Source organism: Balaenoptera musculus, chromosome 8 (genome assembly GCF_009873245.2).
Source record: "Balaenoptera musculus isolate JJ_BM4_2016_0621 chromosome 8, mBalMus1.pri.v3, whole genome shotgun sequence".
Taxonomy (NCBI): domain Eukaryota; kingdom Metazoa; phylum Chordata; class Mammalia; order Artiodactyla; family Balaenopteridae; genus Balaenoptera; species Balaenoptera musculus.
In genome coordinates, this window is record NC_045792.1 from 96,429,160 (window position 1) to 96,450,726 (window position 21,567).

The 21,567-nt window shown below is 39.2% G+C and overlaps 1 protein-coding gene across 22 annotated transcripts in view; it reads right to left on the reverse strand.

Annotated features, from left to right (window-relative positions):
• The window catches only part of CELF1 (CUGBP Elav-like family member 1), a 71,436-nt gene that overhangs the window by 15,333 nt on the left and 34,536 nt on the right, over window positions 1-21,567 (reverse strand). For 4 of the 22 annotated variants that reach the window (XM_036862697.1, XM_036862696.1, XM_036862693.1 and 1 more), the window contains exons 2-10: window positions 20,075-20,115; window positions 16,234-16,305; window positions 14,822-14,973; window positions 6,181-6,368; window positions 4,599-4,681; window positions 4,181-4,229; window positions 1,566-1,697; window positions 959-1,038; window positions 474-635 (exon numbers count right to left, since the gene is read on the reverse strand). In XM_036862697.1, the coding sequence (XP_036718592.1) occupies window positions 474-635; window positions 959-1,038; window positions 1,566-1,697; window positions 4,181-4,229; window positions 4,599-4,681; window positions 6,181-6,368; window positions 14,822-14,892 (765 nt within the window). In that variant the 5' untranslated portion in view covers window positions 14,893-14,973; window positions 16,234-16,305; window positions 20,075-20,115. Of the gene's footprint in view, window positions 1-473; window positions 636-958; window positions 1,039-1,565; window positions 1,701-4,180; window positions 4,230-4,580; window positions 4,682-6,180; window positions 6,369-14,821; window positions 14,974-16,233; window positions 16,306-20,074; window positions 20,116-21,567 lie in introns of those variants that run through there. The other 18 variants (XM_036862695.1, XM_036862694.1, XM_036862690.1 and 15 more) reach the window with 11 other exon arrangements.

Genomic DNA, 21,567 nt, shown 5'->3' on the forward strand with positions numbered 1-21,567 from the left:
TGTAACACTCATTTAATAATGTCCATGGTTAATCTCTTGATCTCTCAGTCAGTGGAAACATTTACTATCATACTCTCCAGGGAAGACTCAATAAGGATTTTAAGGATGCCCTCTACAATCTACTAGAAAGAGATATGGAGAAAGATATTTGGTAGCTAAGATTTCCTCAGGAATTTTTTTTCTTGGGGGCAGGGACATATGAGATGTTTCTAAATTTTTTTATTAGAAAATTAGGATTTCACTGTAAATGGAGCAGAAGCTCAAGATATAACCAAAGATATGCGATGAGAGAGAGAGCGTGTGCGTGCACGCAAGACTAACGTGACAAAGAACATTTCATTGCCTGAATTTTTACGTAAAATTTTGCTATGCTAAAAGTTGTGACTGCCATTATGTATGTTAGCTAGGGACAGCAGAAGAAGAAACAGCTGGGAGCTTGCACAGCCTGCAGAAAGCAAACCACAAAGACTCACTGCTAAATACTGGGGTCCAAGAGTATTTAGACCAGCAAGGTTTCCCCACACAGATGCTGCGCTGATTTGCTGCATCTGCTGCTGGAGCTGCTGGGCCATTCTCTTCTGCTCTTTGTCCTTCTGTGTATCAGCAAATTTTACCACCATGGGGGAAGAGCAGCCCTATGAAAACACCAAAATCAAAGGGTCAAAATCCTCATTCTGGGTGAAGGGAAAAATCCTCCTTTCTAGTGACGCATAGGCTGCATTCTAATTTCATTCACTGTCAAATGATTCTCTTCCTGATAGACACAAGTGGCAAGATATAATTCAGTTTAGTTCCAATATGCTAATTTTAAAGAAAGCACCAGTTTTTAATTTAAAGACGTTTGGCCTTCTTAACTTTTAGGGCAATCAAATGCTATACATGCTACCGGGCTTCGATTGTCAATTGTCCTACCGCTCTCAGACCAAGGAACTTCCCCCTTTCATTCATCTGCCCCTACCTCCATGGTCTGTGCTTGGTGCATTGCCTTGATAGCTGTCTGTGCCATGGCTCTTGTTGTGAAAGTCACAAATGCACAACCTGGTAAGAGAAGAATCAATTACTCATCCATTCATTTGTTTAATTATTTATCTGACATTTACTGAGCACCTACTGTGTGCCCAAGTACCATGCTAGCAATACAGACATGGTTCCTGCCTTCAGGGGTTCATGATCCAGTGGAGAATACAGATATGTTATGACAGAGTGATACGTGCTTTAATGAGAAACCAGGGATGCACACAGGGGAAAAAGTGCTTGAGGGATAAAGGAGGAATCATATTCTCTAGCTTGTGAAAGAAGTGTTTCTGTTTTGGCATGGAGAACCTCTCCAAGGACTGAAACAGAGAATTTTAATACATGACACTTAACTGCAGAATGCAGACTCCTTGAGGGAACTGGGATCAACTGATAGGAGTTGTGACGGGACCTAAATATACAACACCAAACCCAACCCTCTCCATCATGACAGTGCCATGTTGGCTAGAGATCACTGGTTTCCACTGATCCAATTAAAAAGAGACTCCAAATTTAAGATGAGTACTTTTAAAGGCTAAAAATGTACCCACCTCGGCTCAGGCCATCAGGTCCCCTCAATATCCGGCATTCTTCGATCTGTCCGAATGAAGAGAACATGACTCGGATGTCATTTTCAGTGCACTTCTTGGAAATCATACCAATAAACAGCTTCCTGTCTTCCACTGCTAAGACAGTAAAAAACAAAAGGCTTGAACATTACTACTACAAGAGGTAGTGCAGCACAGAGCTCTGTGCCTTTATACCAGATTTCACCGATTTTAAGATACACATTTTTTTCCCCATAATTTAGCACCTACTCTTACCATCAATGGTATCTTAAAATTATAATTGGAACCATTTAGACGAACTATAGTACCTTCATGATCTTGTGAAAGTTACTTAACCATTCTGTACCTGCTTCCTCATGTGATTAATAGAGATAACTGAGTTTACCTCAAAGGTAGCTGTAGGTATTAAATGCCAAGCACTCAGCATCTTGCCTAGCACTTGACAAAGTTTGCTCTCATTAGCAATACTATTGTACCAAAGAAGGACGAGGTTTCATACTGAATTGACATGACAAGAGAAACAGAACACACATCTCAGTGAATGTAACTGTCCACTTTCATTTTCTGGTTATTCTCTTGAGGACTAAGTTTTCCTTCCTAATTTGTTCAGTTCCCCATTTCACTCCAGTTCATAAGAAACTGCGTTGATCAAAGGCATTCCAGTTCACTCTAAAATGTTCTTATAATATTTCCCTGTCAACTCTATCTGACTTATTTGCCATACTTATTTTAAAGAAAAGGACAATTTAGATGACAGATTATTTACAGCACTGATTCACTACCTTGCACCATACACAAAAATTAACTCAAAATGCATTAATTCCGAGTAACTAATGGATTAACTGAATCTAAGACCTGAAACCATAAGGCTTGGTAAGCTCCTTCGCATGGGTCTTGGCGATGATTTTTTGGATTTGACACCAAAAGCAAAGGCAACAAAAGCAAAAAATAAACAAGTGGGGCTATATCAAACTAAAAAGCTTCTGCACAGCAAAAAACAAACAAAAAACCGTCAACAAAATAAAAAGGCAACCTACTGAATAGGAGAAAGTATTTGCAAATCATGTGTCTGATAAGGGGTTAATATCTAAAATGTATAAAGAACTTGCAGAACTCAACGGTGAAAGAAAAACAACTTGATTAAAAAATGGGCAGTGGATCTAAAAAGACATTTTTCCAAAGAAGACATACAGATGACCAACAGGGACATAAAAGATGCTCAATATCACTAATCAATGCACTGATCATTTGCATCGTAGGGAAATGCAAATCAAAACCACGAGATATCATCTCACCTGTTAGAATGGTTATTATCAAAAAGACAACAAAGAATAAGTGTTGGTGAGGATGTGGAGAAGAGGGAAGCCTTGGGCACTGCTGGTGGGACTATATGGTGCAGCCACTGTGCAAAACAGTATAGAAGTTCTTCAAAACATTAAAGTTAGTACTACCATATGACCCAGCAAGTCCACTCCTGGATATTTATCTGATGAACACGAAAACACTTACTTGAAAAGACCTATGCACCCCCATGTTTACTGCAGCATTATTTACAACAGCAAAGATATAGAAGCAACCTAAGTATCCATCAGTAGATGAATGGATAAAGAAAATGTGGTATTTTACACACACATGAATATCATTCAGCCATAAAAAAAAGAATGAAATCTGGCCATATGTGACAACATGGATGGACCTTGAAGGCATTATGCTAAGTGAATTAAGTCAGACAGAGAAAGATAAATACTGTATTGCTCTCACTTAAATATGGACTCTTTTAAACAAACAAACAAACCGACAAACAATTGAACTCCAAGATACAGAGAAAAGACTGGTGCTTGTCAGAGGCAAGGGAAAGAAGGTAGGCAAAAAGGGTAAAGGGGGTCAAAAGGCACAAATTTCCAGTTTTAAAATAAGTTAAGTCATGGGGACATAAGGTACAGTATGGTGACTACAGTTAATACTGTATTGCATGTTTTTTTAAAAAAATAAACTTATTTATTCATTTATTTTTAGCTGTTTTGGGTCTTCATTGCTGCGCACGGGCTTTCTCTAGTTGTGGCGAGCGGGGGCTACTCTTCATCGCGGTGTGCGGGCTTCTCATTGTGGTGGCTTCTCTTGTTGAGGAGCACGGGCTACAGGAGCATGGGCTTTAGTAGTTGTGGCTCGCGGGCTCTAGAGCGCAGGCTCAGTAGGTGTGGCACATGGGCTTAACTGCCCTGTGGCATGTGGGATCTTCCCGGACCAGGGCTTGAACCCGTGTCCCCTGCATTAGCAGGCAGATTCTTAACCACTGCGCCACCAGGGAAGCCCTGTACTGCATGTTTAAAAGTTGCTAAGAAAGTAGATCTTAAAAGTTCTCATCACAAGAAAAAAAATTTTTTGTAACTATTTATGGTGACAGATGTTAACTAGACTTATTGTAGTGTCGTTTTGCAATATATACAAATATTGAACCATTATTTTGTACAACTGAAACTACCATGTCAATTATATCTCAAAAGATTAATTAGAGCACAATACAATCCAAATGCCATGAGAACAGCAAATACACAGGAAGAAACATTATAAGGGGAGGGCTTTATATACTTGCTTACCATTGTTCTTCTCACTGTCGGCAGGTTTCATCTGTATAGGATGATGCATCTAAAAAGCAAAACACATGAATATTACTATTGAATACACCAAAGGAATTCAGAAACATAAATGAAGACTCTAAAGGAAATACCAAAACTGACCTTAAGAGTTGTCTCTGAACTCTTGCCTGCCTCATTATCTCCCCTCCACAAAATATCAAAATAGAATGTGAGTCAACAAGTCAAAATTCTCTTGGTTGAAAGAGAATTACTTTCAGCCTATCTTCTTTGAAACATTCCCTTTATGTCCTCCTTTACATCAATTCCTGTGGCAGTCACCCTTTTCCCCAAATGGTTTTCAGTGTGTGCCTGAAATGTATAAGTATGTTCCATATGTCAAAACCACCACAGTTCCACTTACTAGTAGGAGCTTTCTTACCCCTGGGAGGACCTTCATGTTGTGAAGAGCATTCTGAGCTTCTAATGCAGCTTTTCGGGTGTAAAATGTAACAAAACAGCACCCTGCAACAAACAACACTTCAGGAAATCAAACCAGTCTTTTGAAAGCAGATAATTCCTAGAGCACTCCCTCCTCCAGGTATATATTGAAAATTAAAAGAGAGGGCTGGGTTTATTAAAATTGGGGGGGGGTGGGGGTGGAGGGAGGGAGATGGAGAAAACCTAGCAGGGGGGAAGAAAAAGATTTTCTATCATTTTCTTCATTACTGTTGTCTCCTGGTTTTATTAAAATTCTTCTTTAACTGCTCTTATAACTTCTTTTGGAAAGATGACTTTCCTTACAAAGGTCACGTCACCATGCCATTCAACCTGCCCTACTTGGAGCACCAGGTAGTATGCTGGGCAAGAAGACTCAGCTACAAACCAGACAGACAGAGGCCTTGCACTCCTGCAGCCTGTAGTCTACAAATCGTTCTTTCACAGAACAAGCCTTGCACTGTAGCCAATTTCTACCATATGCCTCAAACATAATTATCATTTATTAAGTTATAAAATGACTTAAGAGCAAGGACCTCAATATCTTTTTTTGGACTCTTGGTTTTCATCAAATATCATCACATGTCTAACAGCACACGGCACTTGACTGAGGAGATCTGGAGATTTTGTGCTCTGTATCTTTAATGGGGATCGGAGGGGGGAAGTATGTCTTGTAAATCTTGGGTCCATAGTCCCATAAGATATGGTACAGATTTCTTTCAAAATCACCCTGCAATTAAGATTTTAAATTACTGCATATTATATTGACAATCATTTTCAGGAACTGTAATACTTTATATTCTTGGTTAACTATGCCACAAAGAAAAAATAATTCTTCAGCTTCTAGGTCCTCTGCTATTAAGCTGGTTTCAAACATAAAATCATGCTTGCGTACATCTGCACTGTAGAACAGCTTTCACAGAAAATTACTCTGAAATGGGTCATTTGGGAAAACAAGTGTATGTCTATGTGGTATGGGGCAAAGCTAACACCTTATCTACTATCAGGCCTATAAAACTTCCACTCTGCTGGGTATTTCTGGAAGCAGCTTGCCTTTCTTCTCCTGTTCATTTTGTAGGCTACAACAGGTCACCTACAAACAAGTTGCTCCTAGTTGCTAAGCCATCCCAGAAGGCCTCTGTAACACTAACAGAAACCCACGGGTACCTGGACAGTCTTTCTCTTTCCACTTACTCTAGCCAAAATACTAAAGAAAACCTATGTGGTTGGTTTACTTCAACTTTATTTTTGTCATTCCACTCCCAAGATCAAATGAGACACTCACATGATTCTGTCTCTTGAATTTACAGATCTCAGAAAGGACTGCCTAAGATCCAATTTACAAATTATCCTCATGATGTCACCTTAAGTTTTTACTTTTAAGCCATTAAACGTGTTTGGACTCGGAGATATAGCTACAACAAAATGACAGGTTTTTTTCCCCCCTGTATGACCACAAGAGCATTCTGGCAATGAGAGAGAGCATGCACATGATTAAAAATACATATAAAAGTCAAAGCCCTTACCTTTGCTCTGAGGAGGGTTTTGGCTCCTATCCCTTAGGACGTTGATTTCGTAGACAGCACCATACTGTTCAAACAGTTCCCTCAAATCCTTCTCTGACCAGGTCCTTGGAACCTGGCCCACAAACATCTTGATAGCATCAAGATCCGGTTGGTCTGGGTGGTCCAGGGTGCCGTTCATTTTCTTTGAGCTGCGTAAAATAAAATAAAACTTCTATTATGTATTCATGTTGCTTCCTAGAGAATCTTCTTTTCTTTAAAGGTCTCAACTACTTCCTGATAAAGTAGGGGAAAAAAATTCTACTTCCTTTCACTACTTCCATTCAATTTACCAAAGTTCCCTGGTCCTCCCTCACTACGCCACCCCTTCCATTAGATTCCCAAACTAAAGTCACCATTCTGATTAGGACACCCTGGGCTTTAACTAAGGAATTGAGTGTCAGTCATTCCTTGTCTAGCTAGAGAAGTCTCAGAAGAACTTAAGAGGTAAAGTTCCTAAAGCAAGTTTTAATCGTTTTTAAGCGTAGCTAATAAAACTTTTTAAAATGTCCATAAAATCACAAAGGACTACTGCTTATGGATAAGATTCAGGACTCTCAATCTACACGATGATGGGTGAAAAGTTTCTTTCAGTAGATATTAGAGCAGAAGCACATGATTTCCAAGGCCTAAGCTAAGAACTGACTAGAATGTTAGCCTTTGGATGTTGCTGTCTCATGCATAATCCTGATGCTCTTGAGTGAGCCCCCAAATCAAAACAAAGCTTTGCCTCTTAAACTTTCACAAATGACTGTTATATAAACAAAAACAATGATGTCATCATTCTAGGGTTTTTTGTGTCTAAGTTATCCAATTTACTGCGATTTCTCCAAGATTGTACCAGTTAATTCCCTTACCAACTGTAACCATTATAATGTCCACAAATTCCTCCAATCCCATCACATCAAACCTGTAACACTCCTACCTAAATAACTTCATTCCTACCCCTGCCACTGCCAAGAACCATGGGGAACTCCTGCACTGTAAATGTTTCCACTCAGAATGAATCAAAGTCCTTCTCCTACCACCTTTCATAAGAATGATCTTATTCTTAGCATGTATCCAAACCAATAACAACTTAAATTCCAAATAGTTAGCATGTTTAACTTTTGTTAGTGTTTGCTAAATCCAGACATCACATCATCATGTTCAAATGTGCCATGTTCTAATATTCAATCCCAAATAAAATGCCACTTTTCTTTAAAGGAAAAACAACAGTTTTTTCACCACTGCTATCCTTTGAATAGTATTTGAAGATCCTTGAGAATGCTGAATCCAGTAGTTCAACCTCTGTTAAATTCCTAAATCTCTTGTAACTGAATACAGGGCTATTCTCATGTCACCTGTGCTGAATCTAGCACTAACTAAACATCTAAAGCTTTAAGACAAATGTCATACACATCAACCCTTGCTGCTACGTCTGTGAAGGTTCCCCATACTCTTTCAGGTTAACTAGTCAATTTCATCAGGACTCAAATAGTACTAAATTTCCAACTTCACTGTAGTATTTAACACATTTTAGCATAATCTGGCTCTGTCTACCTCTCCCAACAAGACTGAGAGCTCCTTGAAGGCAGAAACTGTTTTATTTCCTATTCATTCTTATAGCCACACCTGGTATGGTGCCTGATTCAAAGTAATTACTCAGATGTGGGATGGGAAGAACTTCTTGTTCTCAACAATTCCCCCATTTAAGCAACTAACCTTTATAAAAATGCATGCTGTGCACAAAGAGGGCTCACAAATTAAAGAGCAGATATTATCTCCTATGACTGTTTGACTGTCACAAGATGAACCTACTCTTTTTTCCTTTTTAAGTATTTTGGAATACATTGTTTTATTAGTTTTCCTTTATTAATTTAAAACCATGGATGGTAAGTTGTTGCACAAATATAATATAGCTGCTTCTAGAAGCCTAATCCCAACATTCTAACAGAAATCATTCTACCATGAATTTTTTTAAAAAGTCCTATGACTAGTGAAAAAATGGGTGTCACTCCCTACAACCCATTCCCAACAACTTTAATTACCAGTTTTAGTATTTTATTAAAACGTCACTAAGTTTAATCACATTTCTATTCTAGGGAGGGTTAACACAGAACCCAAATAAATGGTGCATAGAATGTTTTGACTATAAAGGAAGCAGTTATTTCTGAAAAGAGGCAGGAGTTTATTAGTTTGTATTACATTGGAGGCAACCGCGCTCAATTTGTCCCTTCCTTCTGTATTCGTGTGCCGTTTCTAAACTAAATATATCACTGTTTAGTGCAAAAGCATAAACACAGTCAGTATATGTGAATTGTGATTTACCCAAAGGTTCAGTGGAGACTCAGCATGCCAGACAAGTGCCTTTCCTTTCTCTCTTTACTCTCCAAATCCCTCTCCATTTCTTCATGTCCACCTACTGCATGAATCACCCCTTCCCGCCGTGTATACCAATTCAAGAGCCAGAAGAATCCCCCAAGGACCAGGGGCAATCTTCAAACTTAACCATTAGAAACTTTTACAGCAATCACACTGCATAATTTTATGTATGTTCTATGGAATATTAAAAAGATACGCAAAATGCAAGCTTACACCTCATTATTTTGTTTTTCTATGAAATTATCGTATTGTATTTAACAAGCTGGGTGGCGGGAGGGACAAGACATGGTCCTTCACCAGTTTAAGAAGCACTTCTAGAGCACAGCAAATGATCAGGCCAGGCTCAAGATGCAGTGGACATCATGCAACTGGAGTTATGCACTGACTTATTTCTTCCTCCAATTAATACTGAGCTCTTATTTATACAGGCCAAGCACTGTGTTAGATGTGGTATATATCAGTGAATAAAGGAAAACATGAGGTATTTCTTTGGAGCACATGAAGACACAGTGCCAATATCAGCTAGAGATAAAAAAGAGAAAAGCAACCACATGTGTACCTATGTATATGTAATAAGCAGTCACAAACTTTCTCATAAACTTGTTATTGTGTCTCAAGAGATGAGCAACAATGCTCTTCCATTCTGAACCTTCCACACATACTCCCAGTATGCATGTTGTCCTTAAAAGTAACCACTGCATAAAAGAGTCACCTGGGGACAAGACTCCCAGTGTGATATGCCAAGGATCCCACAACATCTGGGTATGGCATTCAGTCTACATATCACTGAATACATTCTCAAATTTGTGCCTTACCTCCCCATTGATGAGAGCTCCTCAGAGTCACTGATCATAAATTATATATATTTATTATGTTCACTCAAGAACCAATGAAGCCAGCAGCCCCTGGAGAAGTATCTATACTGTCCCTGTCATTCCTAAGGGACAAGTCTGTGGAAATTCTTATCGTCTGTGGAAGTACTGACAGTACTTCAGTGAAGTATTAACCTGGGAGTAGGATGGAAGAGAGGAAAAGCATGGCCTGCAGCAATGAGGGATGAAGGGAGATGAGAAGGCAGCAAGTATTTTAGGGGAGAGGCATGACACCAACCCACTTCTTTTTATGTTTCTGACCCAGCAACTGGCGAATCATTAAGAATGAGAAACTATGAGAGATCAGGACCAGAGGCTGCCTTGTCTACCTGATTCTCGATGGAACATGCCATAGGAAAATGAAACAACCAGTTTGGAAGAGACAGGGGAGGGAAAACAAAGAGCTTTATTTTCAAAGCACACTTCCATTCAAAACTCTTAAACCCTCTCTTCTCTTTCTCCTATCAAAACTTCCCAGCACCAGGCCCAGCTCAGAGGGCAGAGTTAATGTTCTATCCCACTTCTTTCCCATTCCTTGGCCCCAGATGACTAGACCAGGAGGTGGATCTTAACCCAACAAGCTGATTCACTGGCTGGCTGGAAACCTAAGACTGTGGCCTATGCTTAAAACAGAAAGATAGGCCTGGCTAATCAAGATCCTCTATAGCTGCACTGAGCAACACAATAGCCACCAGCCACAGGTGACTATTTAAATTTAATTTTAAAAATCCAGTTTCTCGATTGCACTAGCCACATATGACCAGTGTCTACTGCATAGGACAGCAGAGACACAAGTTTGTTTGTTTTTTTTTCCTAGCCGCATGTCTTGTGGGGATCTTAAGTTCCCCGACCAGGGACTGAACCCAGGCCCTCGGCAGTGAAAGTCCAGAGTCCTAACCACTGGACCAGGAGGGAATTCCCAGAAGCACATTTTTAACATCACAGAAAGTTCTATTGCACAGGACTGCTCTACAGAATCTAGAACGGGTTAACAGAAACAGGCAGTCAGTGGTGAAGTTGGAAGAGGAAAAGCTGCAACTTGGGACAGCACGAGTTAAGCTGATAAGATGAAAGGGCAGTGGCAAGAGATAATAGGAGTCATGCTACAATATAGATGAAGCTTGAAAACATTATGATAAGTGAAAGAAGCCAATCACAAAAGGCTACATATTGTGTGATTCTATTTACGTGAAGTGAATAGGCAAATCTATAGACACAGAAAGTAGGTTAGTGGTTGCCTAGGAATGGGGATTAGGGGTAGGGAGAAAGGGAGGGAATGATTACTCATGGGTACAGGGTTTCTTTTGTGGGATGAAAATGCTCTGGGGGGGTGTCAAGACAGCCTGGAAGGGCAATGGCAAAGCCAAGCGGTGCTGCAACCAAAATTATCTGGTAGATGAAGAATAGAAGCAGCAGCGCATGCAGACAGAGCAGAACGTGTGCCCTGGGTCAAAAAGATGGAGTTTCTGAGTCTTTCAGCTGTAGAGTTCCTGATTATATTATAGTCCAGTCCACTTGTGTCCTTACAAGAAAACCCTTTCATATATGCTAGCTTGAGTGGTATCTGTTCCTTGCAGTCAGACGGGTTGGCAAATACTACCTTCACATCTGTTTAAAAATCATTTCCAAAACCGTTAATAACTCAGTTTTTTCACTCTCCCCTTCTCATTACTTGTTGACCTCCATTTGCTCATTATACAAACAGAAAAATTTCAAATACTTACCAACCCCTCCACCTCCCCAGCAGGCATAAATACTTGTCACATCCCAATCTCCAGCCACCACCCACCCCTACCAGGTCCTCTGGCTCACAATGTGCCGTGGAAAAACTGGCACAGAAGAACATCAGAATGAAAAGGACCCAGAAACACTGGCCTAAGTTACTCACTAGATGTTCTCTAGGGGAACAAGACTAGATGCATCTATGCTGGAAGGAAGGAAGGAATTTTAATTTGAATAAAGGGAGATCTTCCTGTTAGTTGAGGTGTTAGGTACTAGAAAAAGCTATCAATAAAGATTTTTAAGTCACCATTCAACAACAGAACAGTAACAATCTGCTTGTGAAGGTTTTCAGCCTTCTTCCCTGAGGAAGAGAGATAACGTCTGAAGACCTTATCTCAGTAATCATCTCTAATTATTAAGAAAAAAACCTCACAGGGTTTATCATTCATTCAACTGTACTTCCCAAGCTCCTGCTGTGTATCAGATACTACACACTATAGGGGCTATAAAAGCAGACTGAGCAATACTGGCCCTGTAGACAATGGCACTGAACAAGTGGAAGGACACAACTACAATATGCTACAAATGTTTTAACAGATTTATAAAAGTTCTGTGAAAAAATGGCTAATATGGTTTAACTTATTTGGGGCAGGGGGTGTGTGTGCACAGGGATTTAAGCTGAATGGAGTAAGCAGCTGGAAAAAGTGCTATGTAGCATGGAGGTATGAAAGTCTAAGGGGTGATGAGGAAATGGTTAAGGACTCAGAAGGGAGAGAAGAGTGAGATAACATTAGAAAGGTAGGAAAAGGACTTGAGAAAGTTTGAGGGGGGGGGAGTATAAAAATATTTTTTAAAAAGTAGAAAGAGAAAATTGATGAGAATAAAGAGGTTGAAGAGACCCAGGAAATGGCTTTCCATGTTATACTGATAGGGCTGAACTTTATTCCAAGATTTTTAAACAAGGGGTGATTAGATTTGTCTTTTAAAAGACATCTGGCAATAATCTAGAGGATGAATAAAGTGGGGAAATATGCAGATCAGTAGGCTCTTGCACAAACCAGATCCTAAGATTAGGAACCATTCCCGCAATGTTGAGAAATTTGGGCGGCAGGACTCACTACAACTTGGAGATAATCGATAAAGGAGATGAGGAAAAGAAATTATTGATCACTCTTGGATTCTAGTACAGACAGTCTGGGGAATTGTTTTTACATGGGGAGATCTCCAGATGGAGGTATCCAATGGGCAGTATTTAGAACAAAGTCATAGAACTCGGGGGACATCTGGGGGATAGATAAAGATCTGAGAATCAGAGAAGCACATCAGTGCCCCCTTAAGCAATGGGAAAGCTAAGAGGAAAAGGTCTGAGATACAATCCCTAGAGAACACCTATGACCTAGTGTGTAAGCAAAGTAAAAGGAACCAGTGGAAGCTGAAGAGTATTATTTATTACAAATAATAAGTATCTGTAACATCTATTATTATAAATAAGAAAGGGAACTAGGGATCAGGTCCCCCCAGCCCTTCCACAGCTCCTCCAGCAATTTTTCTCTGTTGTAAAGAAATTTTGGAATAGATACATTGCTAGATCATATTCCCAGGCAATATCACTTCAGAGAGAAAACTAATGATTATCAAGCCTACTGCTAAAGTAGTATGAGTGAAAAGAAGGGCTGAGAATCCAAGAAAGAGGTGGCAAGCACACACCATTCTGTAGAACTTTCTTCTTCCCAACTCTGTGGGGTTTGGGTGTGTGGTGCCCATGGAAGTGGGCCAGAGGACTTGCAATAATGAGAAGTGTTGATGGTTAACTGCTTAATGACACCTGAGGCAGCCAGGTCTAGGGGGCAAAAATACAGAGGCTATCATTAAACTTGCATTTTAGGCCCAAGGTTGATACCAACTGTCCTCAGTCAAGTCAGGTATAGCCTCTCTCAACTGGGTTTCTCATCTGTAAAACAGGGGCAATAGTTTATGCCCAATTAACCTCACAAAGCTTCTGTGAAGCTGGATGGCTAAAACAAATGCAAAAGCTCTTGGGAAAAAATAATGTAACAGTGTACTCCCTGATTACCTGTACTCAGAATGAGCACTGTATTCAGTCCATTAGTTCTCTAACTTAAGTGTACACAAAAACCACATGGGACATTGTTAAAATAGATTCTTGGGCCCATTCTAGCATGAGAGTATCTGGGCATGGATCCAGAACCTGCGTTTTTATACTCCAGGTGACTTTCACACAGTGGTCCATGATCCAGATTTCATGGGATACTGAATTAGGTCGACCTTGTAAAAGATGAGAAACAGGCTGAGGAAAAATGCTGTATCTAAGGATTGAACACTAGGCAGTTGCAACGCATAGAGAGAAAGTGTTACAGTGAAAGATAATTTGAGCCACAAAGTCCTATTTCTAGGGACCATATATCTGGTACATGGGAATATTTTTATTATGTATTAAGTCTTTATGATGGATTCATTGTGATTTCACCTGTAATCTACTGATAAAGTTTTATTTTAGCAGTAAAGAGAACTCTCATAAAAAGACACATCTAAATTACCATTATTTTGGAGACTACAGAGAAGGCATAGGATCCACCCCAAATCAGCAAGCCACATAACTTTGAGTCCCCCCCCCCGCCCCAACAAACTATTCCACAAAGAACTGTTGAGAATCTGCTATTACAACACCTGTTACACCTAATCCCAGGGCAGACTGATTTGCACATGGAGGCCTAATCTCAAAGACTTGCACTACTGTTATCTAGGGAGTAGTCTACCATTTAATATTCTTGGCTTTGAATAACCTAAGGCTCTTTTACTTAGGTTCCAAGTTACTATGAAGCCTGGTTAAAGAAACTGAAATCAAGAGTTAGAAGTGTGTTCTTTTCTACAAAGCCCACAATTCAGGCCCCCTATAGGTATAACTCAGAGCTAGGTTGGTGTTTTAGCTGCATACAATGGCAGTGTCACTTCTTGAACCCTAGTACTGCAAACTGATTAGGTTTCTCATTTCCACATTCAAAATTTATTAAGGCAAATTCCCAATCAAGATTAATCCAGTTTGCCCCCCTTTGGGGGGGCACATATGATGTCCCCAGAATCATGTATTGTGTTGCATTTTCAACTAGATTGGGGGGTGTGGAAATCAAGGTTCAGGACTAGTTTACATGTCAATACAGCGTCCTGTATATACTACTAAATACACCCTAGCTACCAGTCCTCTGTGATAGGAGTCTAAGAATTTGATCATTAAAAATAAACAAACATACAAATAAATAGCTTCCCAAAACATTATCTGAAGTTGTATACCCAACCCAAAGTAATAAAACTATGGTTTAAAAAAATACCTTGGAATCTATCAGATGGGAAAACTACAGCTTAAAGGGACTGGAGCCAGCACACTTGAGCTGATGTTGCTGGTCATATACCAAATGCATCCTTATGTACAAAACTTTTATAGCTAGAGGAAATCAGCAATAATGAGAGAGAATCAGACTACAATAGAAAATAACAATAGTGTGGACTTTGGCTTCCTCACCCAATTTTTTCTTCCCTCTTTTAAGGAAAGGGACCAGTTTTATCAAATAACAAAGAAAACAGCCCAGTTCCTCTACTTATGATAAAAATGAGACAACAAAAATACTTACACGGGACTGGAATTCAAAGAGCAATGATCCACCATCATTTCTGGAAGGAAATCCAACTTAAACGCAGCCATCACCTCACTCTCCCCTTCAGAAGCCAATGTTATTAACTTGCTGCACTTGTCTGATCCACAAATACACACAGCTTTAGCTTCCTGGGCCCCACAAAAAACACAAAGTGGAAACAGGAGCTCAGGGAAACCAGCAATAAGTGCCACAGAAACAGGCAGGACTGGGGAAGGGGAAGGGAGTATTGGATTAAAAGGGGGATGTGACCATGTGAAGGGAGGCTCAGCCCAGCACACAATGAAAGTGCTGATGCGCCAGGCTTGTTTTGTGTGATTTTCCCTGGCGAAGCAGTACTAAGTGCACTGTCAGATAAATAGAGTGTCAGATCCATGAAGATAGCAGTGGCTAACAGAGCAGAAGAAACACAAGCTTGTTTCACATCTTCCAAACTCCTCCCTGAGAATCAGTTTTTGAGGACCCCCAAAGCCTGAAACTACCTGAAGCAAAAGAAAAGGGGAAAAAAAAAAAAGTTCACTTCATGTGGTCTGAAAATGTTTTTAGAAAGAACTGGGTTGTTAGCCTTGGTTTGAACTTATTTTCCACGTGCCAAAGACAGCAACGAACGCACTATTTGGGTTCCAAACTAACCTCAGAAGAGTCATTTAATGGTTCAGACCATCCATCAGAAGCAGGCCAGAGGCAAGCTGGCTGAAGAACTGGCCACCAGAAACATACTGCTCTTATACTACTACCTGCACTGGACCAACCTTGCTTTCTTGATGGTCTTGAGAGCAAAATATGCTACCTAATGGTTCCTCATCACAGTGAAAACTTTAAAAATTGCTGTTTCACTGACATTCATTTAGCTAGCACAGGGCAAAACTTCTTTACTAATTCTGAATCTTAATTTGCCAGAAAATTTAAAAAGTGAAAAATAAAAATGGAATAGTATATTCTGCCTCTTGATAAAGTACTAAGGAACACTGTTTTTTCAGTAGTTTGACCTTTCTAGAGAAACAAAAAACAAAAGAAAACTAAACAAAAGCCACCACAGTGATAATAATGAAAAAGAACTGGGGCCTACCAGGGACAAATACTCAAACACTTAAAGGAAGGAAACAGGAATGTAGCCTAAGTCTCTTCAGCGGCTGCCCTCTTTTAAACTGTTCCTAAAACCAAGATTAATGAATGTGCACATAAAAATTCTATTATGGGTGAGCAGCAGAGATGGATATATTTAGCAGTCAAGGCAGATGTGGTACTCCCATTCTCAATTTAGCTCCACATCCCTCCAAACAACAAATGGTGGCATTTCAATATTTAGGCAGTGACTCTAAAACTGTATCTCCGAAGGCTCCCAAATTTCACAGGCCTTCTTTCCATTTTTATCATTAGGGTTGCCTTACCTCAAAGACTTCACTTCACTCAAGCTCACTTCACAATACAGGGAACTTTGAAAAAAAGAAGTTATGTTCAGCCTGTAAAGAGGTAAACAGATGAACTCCTAAACATAGAGAATGACTTTAACAAAAAATAATGAAAGGCAGTAATGTCATGGCACAGGCCTAAATGTTCTAGTCTGTGTAACGATGGCTGACACCTGTCTGCATCTGACTGAGGAAGGTAGAAACTGTGTCTTCTGTCCAATATCCAGACATAACCACCCAACATTTAGAACTAAAATAGCAGATAACTGCTTTTCTGTTTTTTTCAGAGCCCCTGCCCATCTGATCTACTACTTTAGAGACAGAAGTGACAGGAGCTCTTTTCCACCCTATTAAAAGAGGAAGCAGACACAGGCTGCAAGTGAGAGGAGACTGTGCAGCTGGCACACAGCACACACAGTTCACCAAGCCCTGACTGCCAGACAAAAAGAAGATGTTAACCCAGGCTGGGGCTGGCTGAGTTACTGGTTAGGCTGGTCCTTGTTTCTAAGTACACTGGAGTCGATCACAAGCCTCTTCCTATAGAGAACTACCTAGACTAAGGAGCAACTTTGTGAGGCCAGTTAACAACCAAATTAGATTTTTTAGTTTAAGGATTCCTTTAAAAAGGAATCAAGTTTTCAGGAAGGCCACTGGTTGTTACGCTTTTATTACTCACTAAAAATACATGACTACTAATTACATCTCTATTTTAATCAGAATCACATCTATAACAAAAGAGTACTGCTCAGTGTATGAAAGATGTGCACTCCTTACAGTAATCTTTACCAAGCCAAAGGTTGTAATGTTTTAAAATTCATTTACGATTTATAAGGCTGCACTGTTTTTAAAACCTACAAGATGGAAATGTTATTACATGAGGGAGGGTGATTCTCTTCAGGCAGGTCACAAGAATTATCTCAGTATAATTAAATTCAACATGCTTGTGTGAAGAGAAAGAACAGAAATTAATCACAAGTCACTCAATTTTAGAAAAGGGTTACAAAGTTAAGTGATGATAAAAAAACAATTATAGAAATACAAAAATGCAGCTGTTAGGGGGAAATTAAAAAGTAGAATTAAAAGTTATTCACAGAAAACTGTCCATAAGTAGTTGTTTTTTAAAATTTCTTGCTCAGAAACACATTCCAGGCTTATAACCCAGGGTCCACTGCAAAAGAAGGCCTTAACTTTCCCTCAGTCTCTTTTTACCACATGTCTGTGAATTTACACTCATGGTTTTCTCTTCTGTCCCTGGTTGGCTGTCTCAGTTTTCTTTGCCTTGAATATTCTCTACTTTTTTCTAAGGGCAACAATTTAAAGTCTAATTGTGTGAGGGTAGGCGCTATCAGCCTGCTGTAACATTAATAATCCAAATCATTAAAAATGATCAGAGGATAAGGGAAACCCTCCAAAGAATAGCACACCCTGCATTTAGAATATCAGAAGGGGTGGGATGAATTGGGAGATTGAGTATACATATACACATACATATACATAGTGTATACATATATACGCTAATATGTATAAAATAGATAACTAATAAGAATCTGCTGTATAAAAAATAAATAAAATAAAGTTCAAAAATTCCAAAAAAAAAAAAAAGAATATCAGAAGGGAATAAACAGTTTAAAAACTGGATTAGAGAAAAAAAAAAAAAAAAACTGGATTAGAAGAGAGAAATGCTAGAAATCACAGCATTTGTTTTGTTAAAAGAGTGAAAGAGCAAAGTAAAGCATAGTTGAGCAAAAAAGCCCAGGTGGTAGGTGCAAACGACAGGCTGTCTATCTCGACTGATGTAACTAGGGAAATCAGTGACAGGTGAAGGGATTTTATACTTCCATCTCAATAATCTAAATGTGTTTTAAAGGGCAAAAATGTGCAGTATGGTTATATGAGCATAGAGGAAATTAGAGCCTACTACTAAATTATAAAAGAGAGCCTATGTCATTAAAAATCCCCATCATTAGTCTATTTAAGGAAAAGTACAAAAACCAAGGGAAAAGTCATAACCTAAGACAGTTAAGTAGACTGGCTTTCCCCCTCCACCCCCCAGAGCTTCTGGCAGTTAAATGGTACATAAGGGATGTAGAAAAGAAGCAACCAATTGATACCACTTGAAAATAACCAACCAGAATAACTTAAAATTTAGCCTAAAACCTTTATGGACTTGAATTTCATTTCCAAAATTTAGTACTTCTAATGTAATTAGTGGGTCTCCTAAAACTCCCAAGCTAGTACCTTGCATATGCAAAAATATACTGACCTAAATTGCTAATTATTTCTGTGACATCTCACTTTGTGGGAGACTTTTTGCAAAAATGTGACAGTTAAATATAATTTAAAACAAAACAAAAAAAAAAAACAAAAAAAAAAAAAAAAAAAAAAAAACAAAACAAAAAACCTTTGTTGCGTTTCCATGAGAATCTATACAATGAAAAAATTCCTGAAAGGGGGGAGAGGGTCTTAAAGAAAAGAAGGAATAGAATTATTGTTTAAAAAAAAAAAGTTCCATTTCTATCTGAAATCCCCCCATGTTTAAAACCTGGCAATAAATTAAAAATCTGAAAAACACTGGTGCCCACCAAGGATCTCTGCAAGTTGGATTTTGTTCCTGGGCCTCCCGCCTGCATTTTTTGCTTTTTGGTCTTGTGTGCCCTGCTGGCTAGGCTCAACCACTTCTAGTAATTAAGGCCTGCTGATAGGATGTGGGCAGAAAGCCCCCTTCCTCCTTCCCTAGGGCTTATGGTATTTCCAGATTGTGAGCAAATGCATCCAAATTCTGTGACAGGAGTTTCATTTTAGGTTGTTAAGATACCTCCAAGAATTGTAAAGCATATCTTCTCTGGATAAAGTTAGAGTTTCCAGTTTAAAAAAAAAACAAAAAAAAAACCTTCCATTCCAAATCTAAAACCACTGTAAGACAAAAAGCACTAAGTTTAGTAATTGTTGTGTGCAAGCTAGTTTGCCTGTAAAATTATCATATATGGTACATGAGAAGATAGAACAAGGTTGAAGGGAAGAAAAGTTACCTTTTTTGAAATCTAAGTTTTCCATTTCCTCTCCCTATCCTTAATCACTACTATCTTCTCCCCAGTCAGTGTCAAAGGACTAGCAGAAAGACATTCTTCCGTGCTTAGTGCTCTCAGCAAAAGTGTAAGCTCAGAGCCTTCCTTGGAGTTTCTCGGACTAACCCTGACCAAATAAACTGTCCTGTCAAATTGTGACCACCATTCAAATCAGGTCATATTTTCAGGTCCCAAACTAGTTCTGGAACTTAAGTGTAATTGTTAGTTGATAACAATATACTGTAAGCTTAAGCTTTATTTAGGCTCCAGTGCTGATTTAAAAATCAGTATGTTGAACAACTTCTGGTTCCAGGAGGGTAATATTATCTGTGTGAAATCCACTACGTTCTGTCCTCATCGTTGTTCTTGTTTACTTGGGGTCTTCCAGCTATGAAGTGCAAAGGGGAAAGAAAGCTAGCTGGGCAGCTGCTGTGTGCAGATGTACATACATACACATACATACCCTCCCCCCCCCCCACCTCTGCCCAGCCCCAACTGTTAGGACTAGGCAGCAGCTAGTTCAAATGGGAGATAAGCCTGCCTTGGGAAACAGCTAAGGAGAAAGAGGAGAAAGAGTTCGAAAAGAGGAAAAAAAAAAAAATCTAGCTTCCTAGGAACAGGAAATTTATCCCATAATGTAGGAAAAAAGCCATCACCTTTCTGAAGGCAATTTTTTCACTTCTGCAAAACAGGCCTCATGCAAGAAGGTTAAAAAGAAAACCACAGAGCACAACCATCCAGCAGTTAGCCCATACCTGTAGCTTTCCACCTCCCTCTCTGGACTATTGTCTTCACTCTAAAAAACCAAGGAAAGAAAAATAAGTGGGCCATGCCTATACTTCTCATAATCCCAAATATGTAGCTTCTTTCCAAGGAAAAGCCCCTTTGTCACCAAGACTGAAGATAAAAAACAAACTCTCCCTCTCCCATTTTTAAAGTATACAATACCTTAACGATAAATTACATTTCACATCTCAAAGTTAATTTAAGAACACCATCAACTTAAAAATGGAGAACTAAAGTACTAAAAGGCTTAAGAAGAGGCTTACCACAAAATGTCACAACAAACAGCAAAACATTGACTAGGATTTATGAAGTTGAACTGCAGCACAGCTAGGTCACCAAAACAATCATTTTTTAGCATCTGCTTTTGGGTGGGAAACTACAATAAAGCTAAAGGTTGTATAATCCTTTTAGCAATTAACGATCATATTGTTAATGTGAAGAGGCCATGATATTTCCCCAGACCAACCTTCCTGAATAGGCTGGTGCCAGGCATAAAGCTCTTAAAAGGCAACCCCAAGTTCCTGCCTTGTAAATGCATATTGGTGGCCCCAGGACGGTGGTGAACCACTGAAACCAACAACAAATCGGAAGATGGGGAAGTTAATTGAAGGTAAAAGCAAACAGAGGAACCACAAAACCAGTTTGTTTCATTTTTGAACATTATTGAACAATCTTGCAAGACTGATTCTATAAAAGCTGCCCAAATTCCTACAAACTTCCATCTACAACTCCTGCCAACTGTACTTTCTGTCTGGCCCTGGCTACAGACAGAGAACTGCTGAAAGTCACCAAGTCTACTCTGGAAAGTGTAAGAATTCTCAAAGACAAAGCTAGAACCAGAACTCACTGTGAGACACTGCACTCTACCTACCCTCCGTGAACACAAAGACATTTCTTGACTGACATTAAATGGGTGCTTGAGTACTTAATTTGACTTTTCATATGGACCTAATTGGTCTTCAATTTTGCTAATGAAGTAATGATGCTCCCAACCATTTTAATGCAAAGTCTACACTAACAAAAAAAACTTCTAAAAGCACTTTCTTGGACCTGCCTACATCATCAAGTTATTAAGTGGAAAGGAACTTACATTTTCTAAGTTCACAACACCTCATTCAATCCTGTATCATTATAACCATTTAAGGTGGGGATTACCCTAAGAATTTAGATGCTAAAATAATCTACATGAGGGATTCTAACTCCAGAGCCCATGGTCTATCTCTCTTGAGAAATGTGACCATCTAGGCAGTATAAACTTTTATTGAGACAGTGTGTCTTGAGAGGGTTCTGAAGTAGTTGTTACCTTGGAGGGTAGAGAACAAGTTAAATGTCTACTTGTTAGTTTTATTCTGGAAGATATAAAGGGTAAATAAAAGACCAAGGAGTCATGTTTCCCAATATGTTGCATGGAACAGTTGAGAAACACTGCTAGTGTGTGACCCTGTGAGACCAGACTCATACT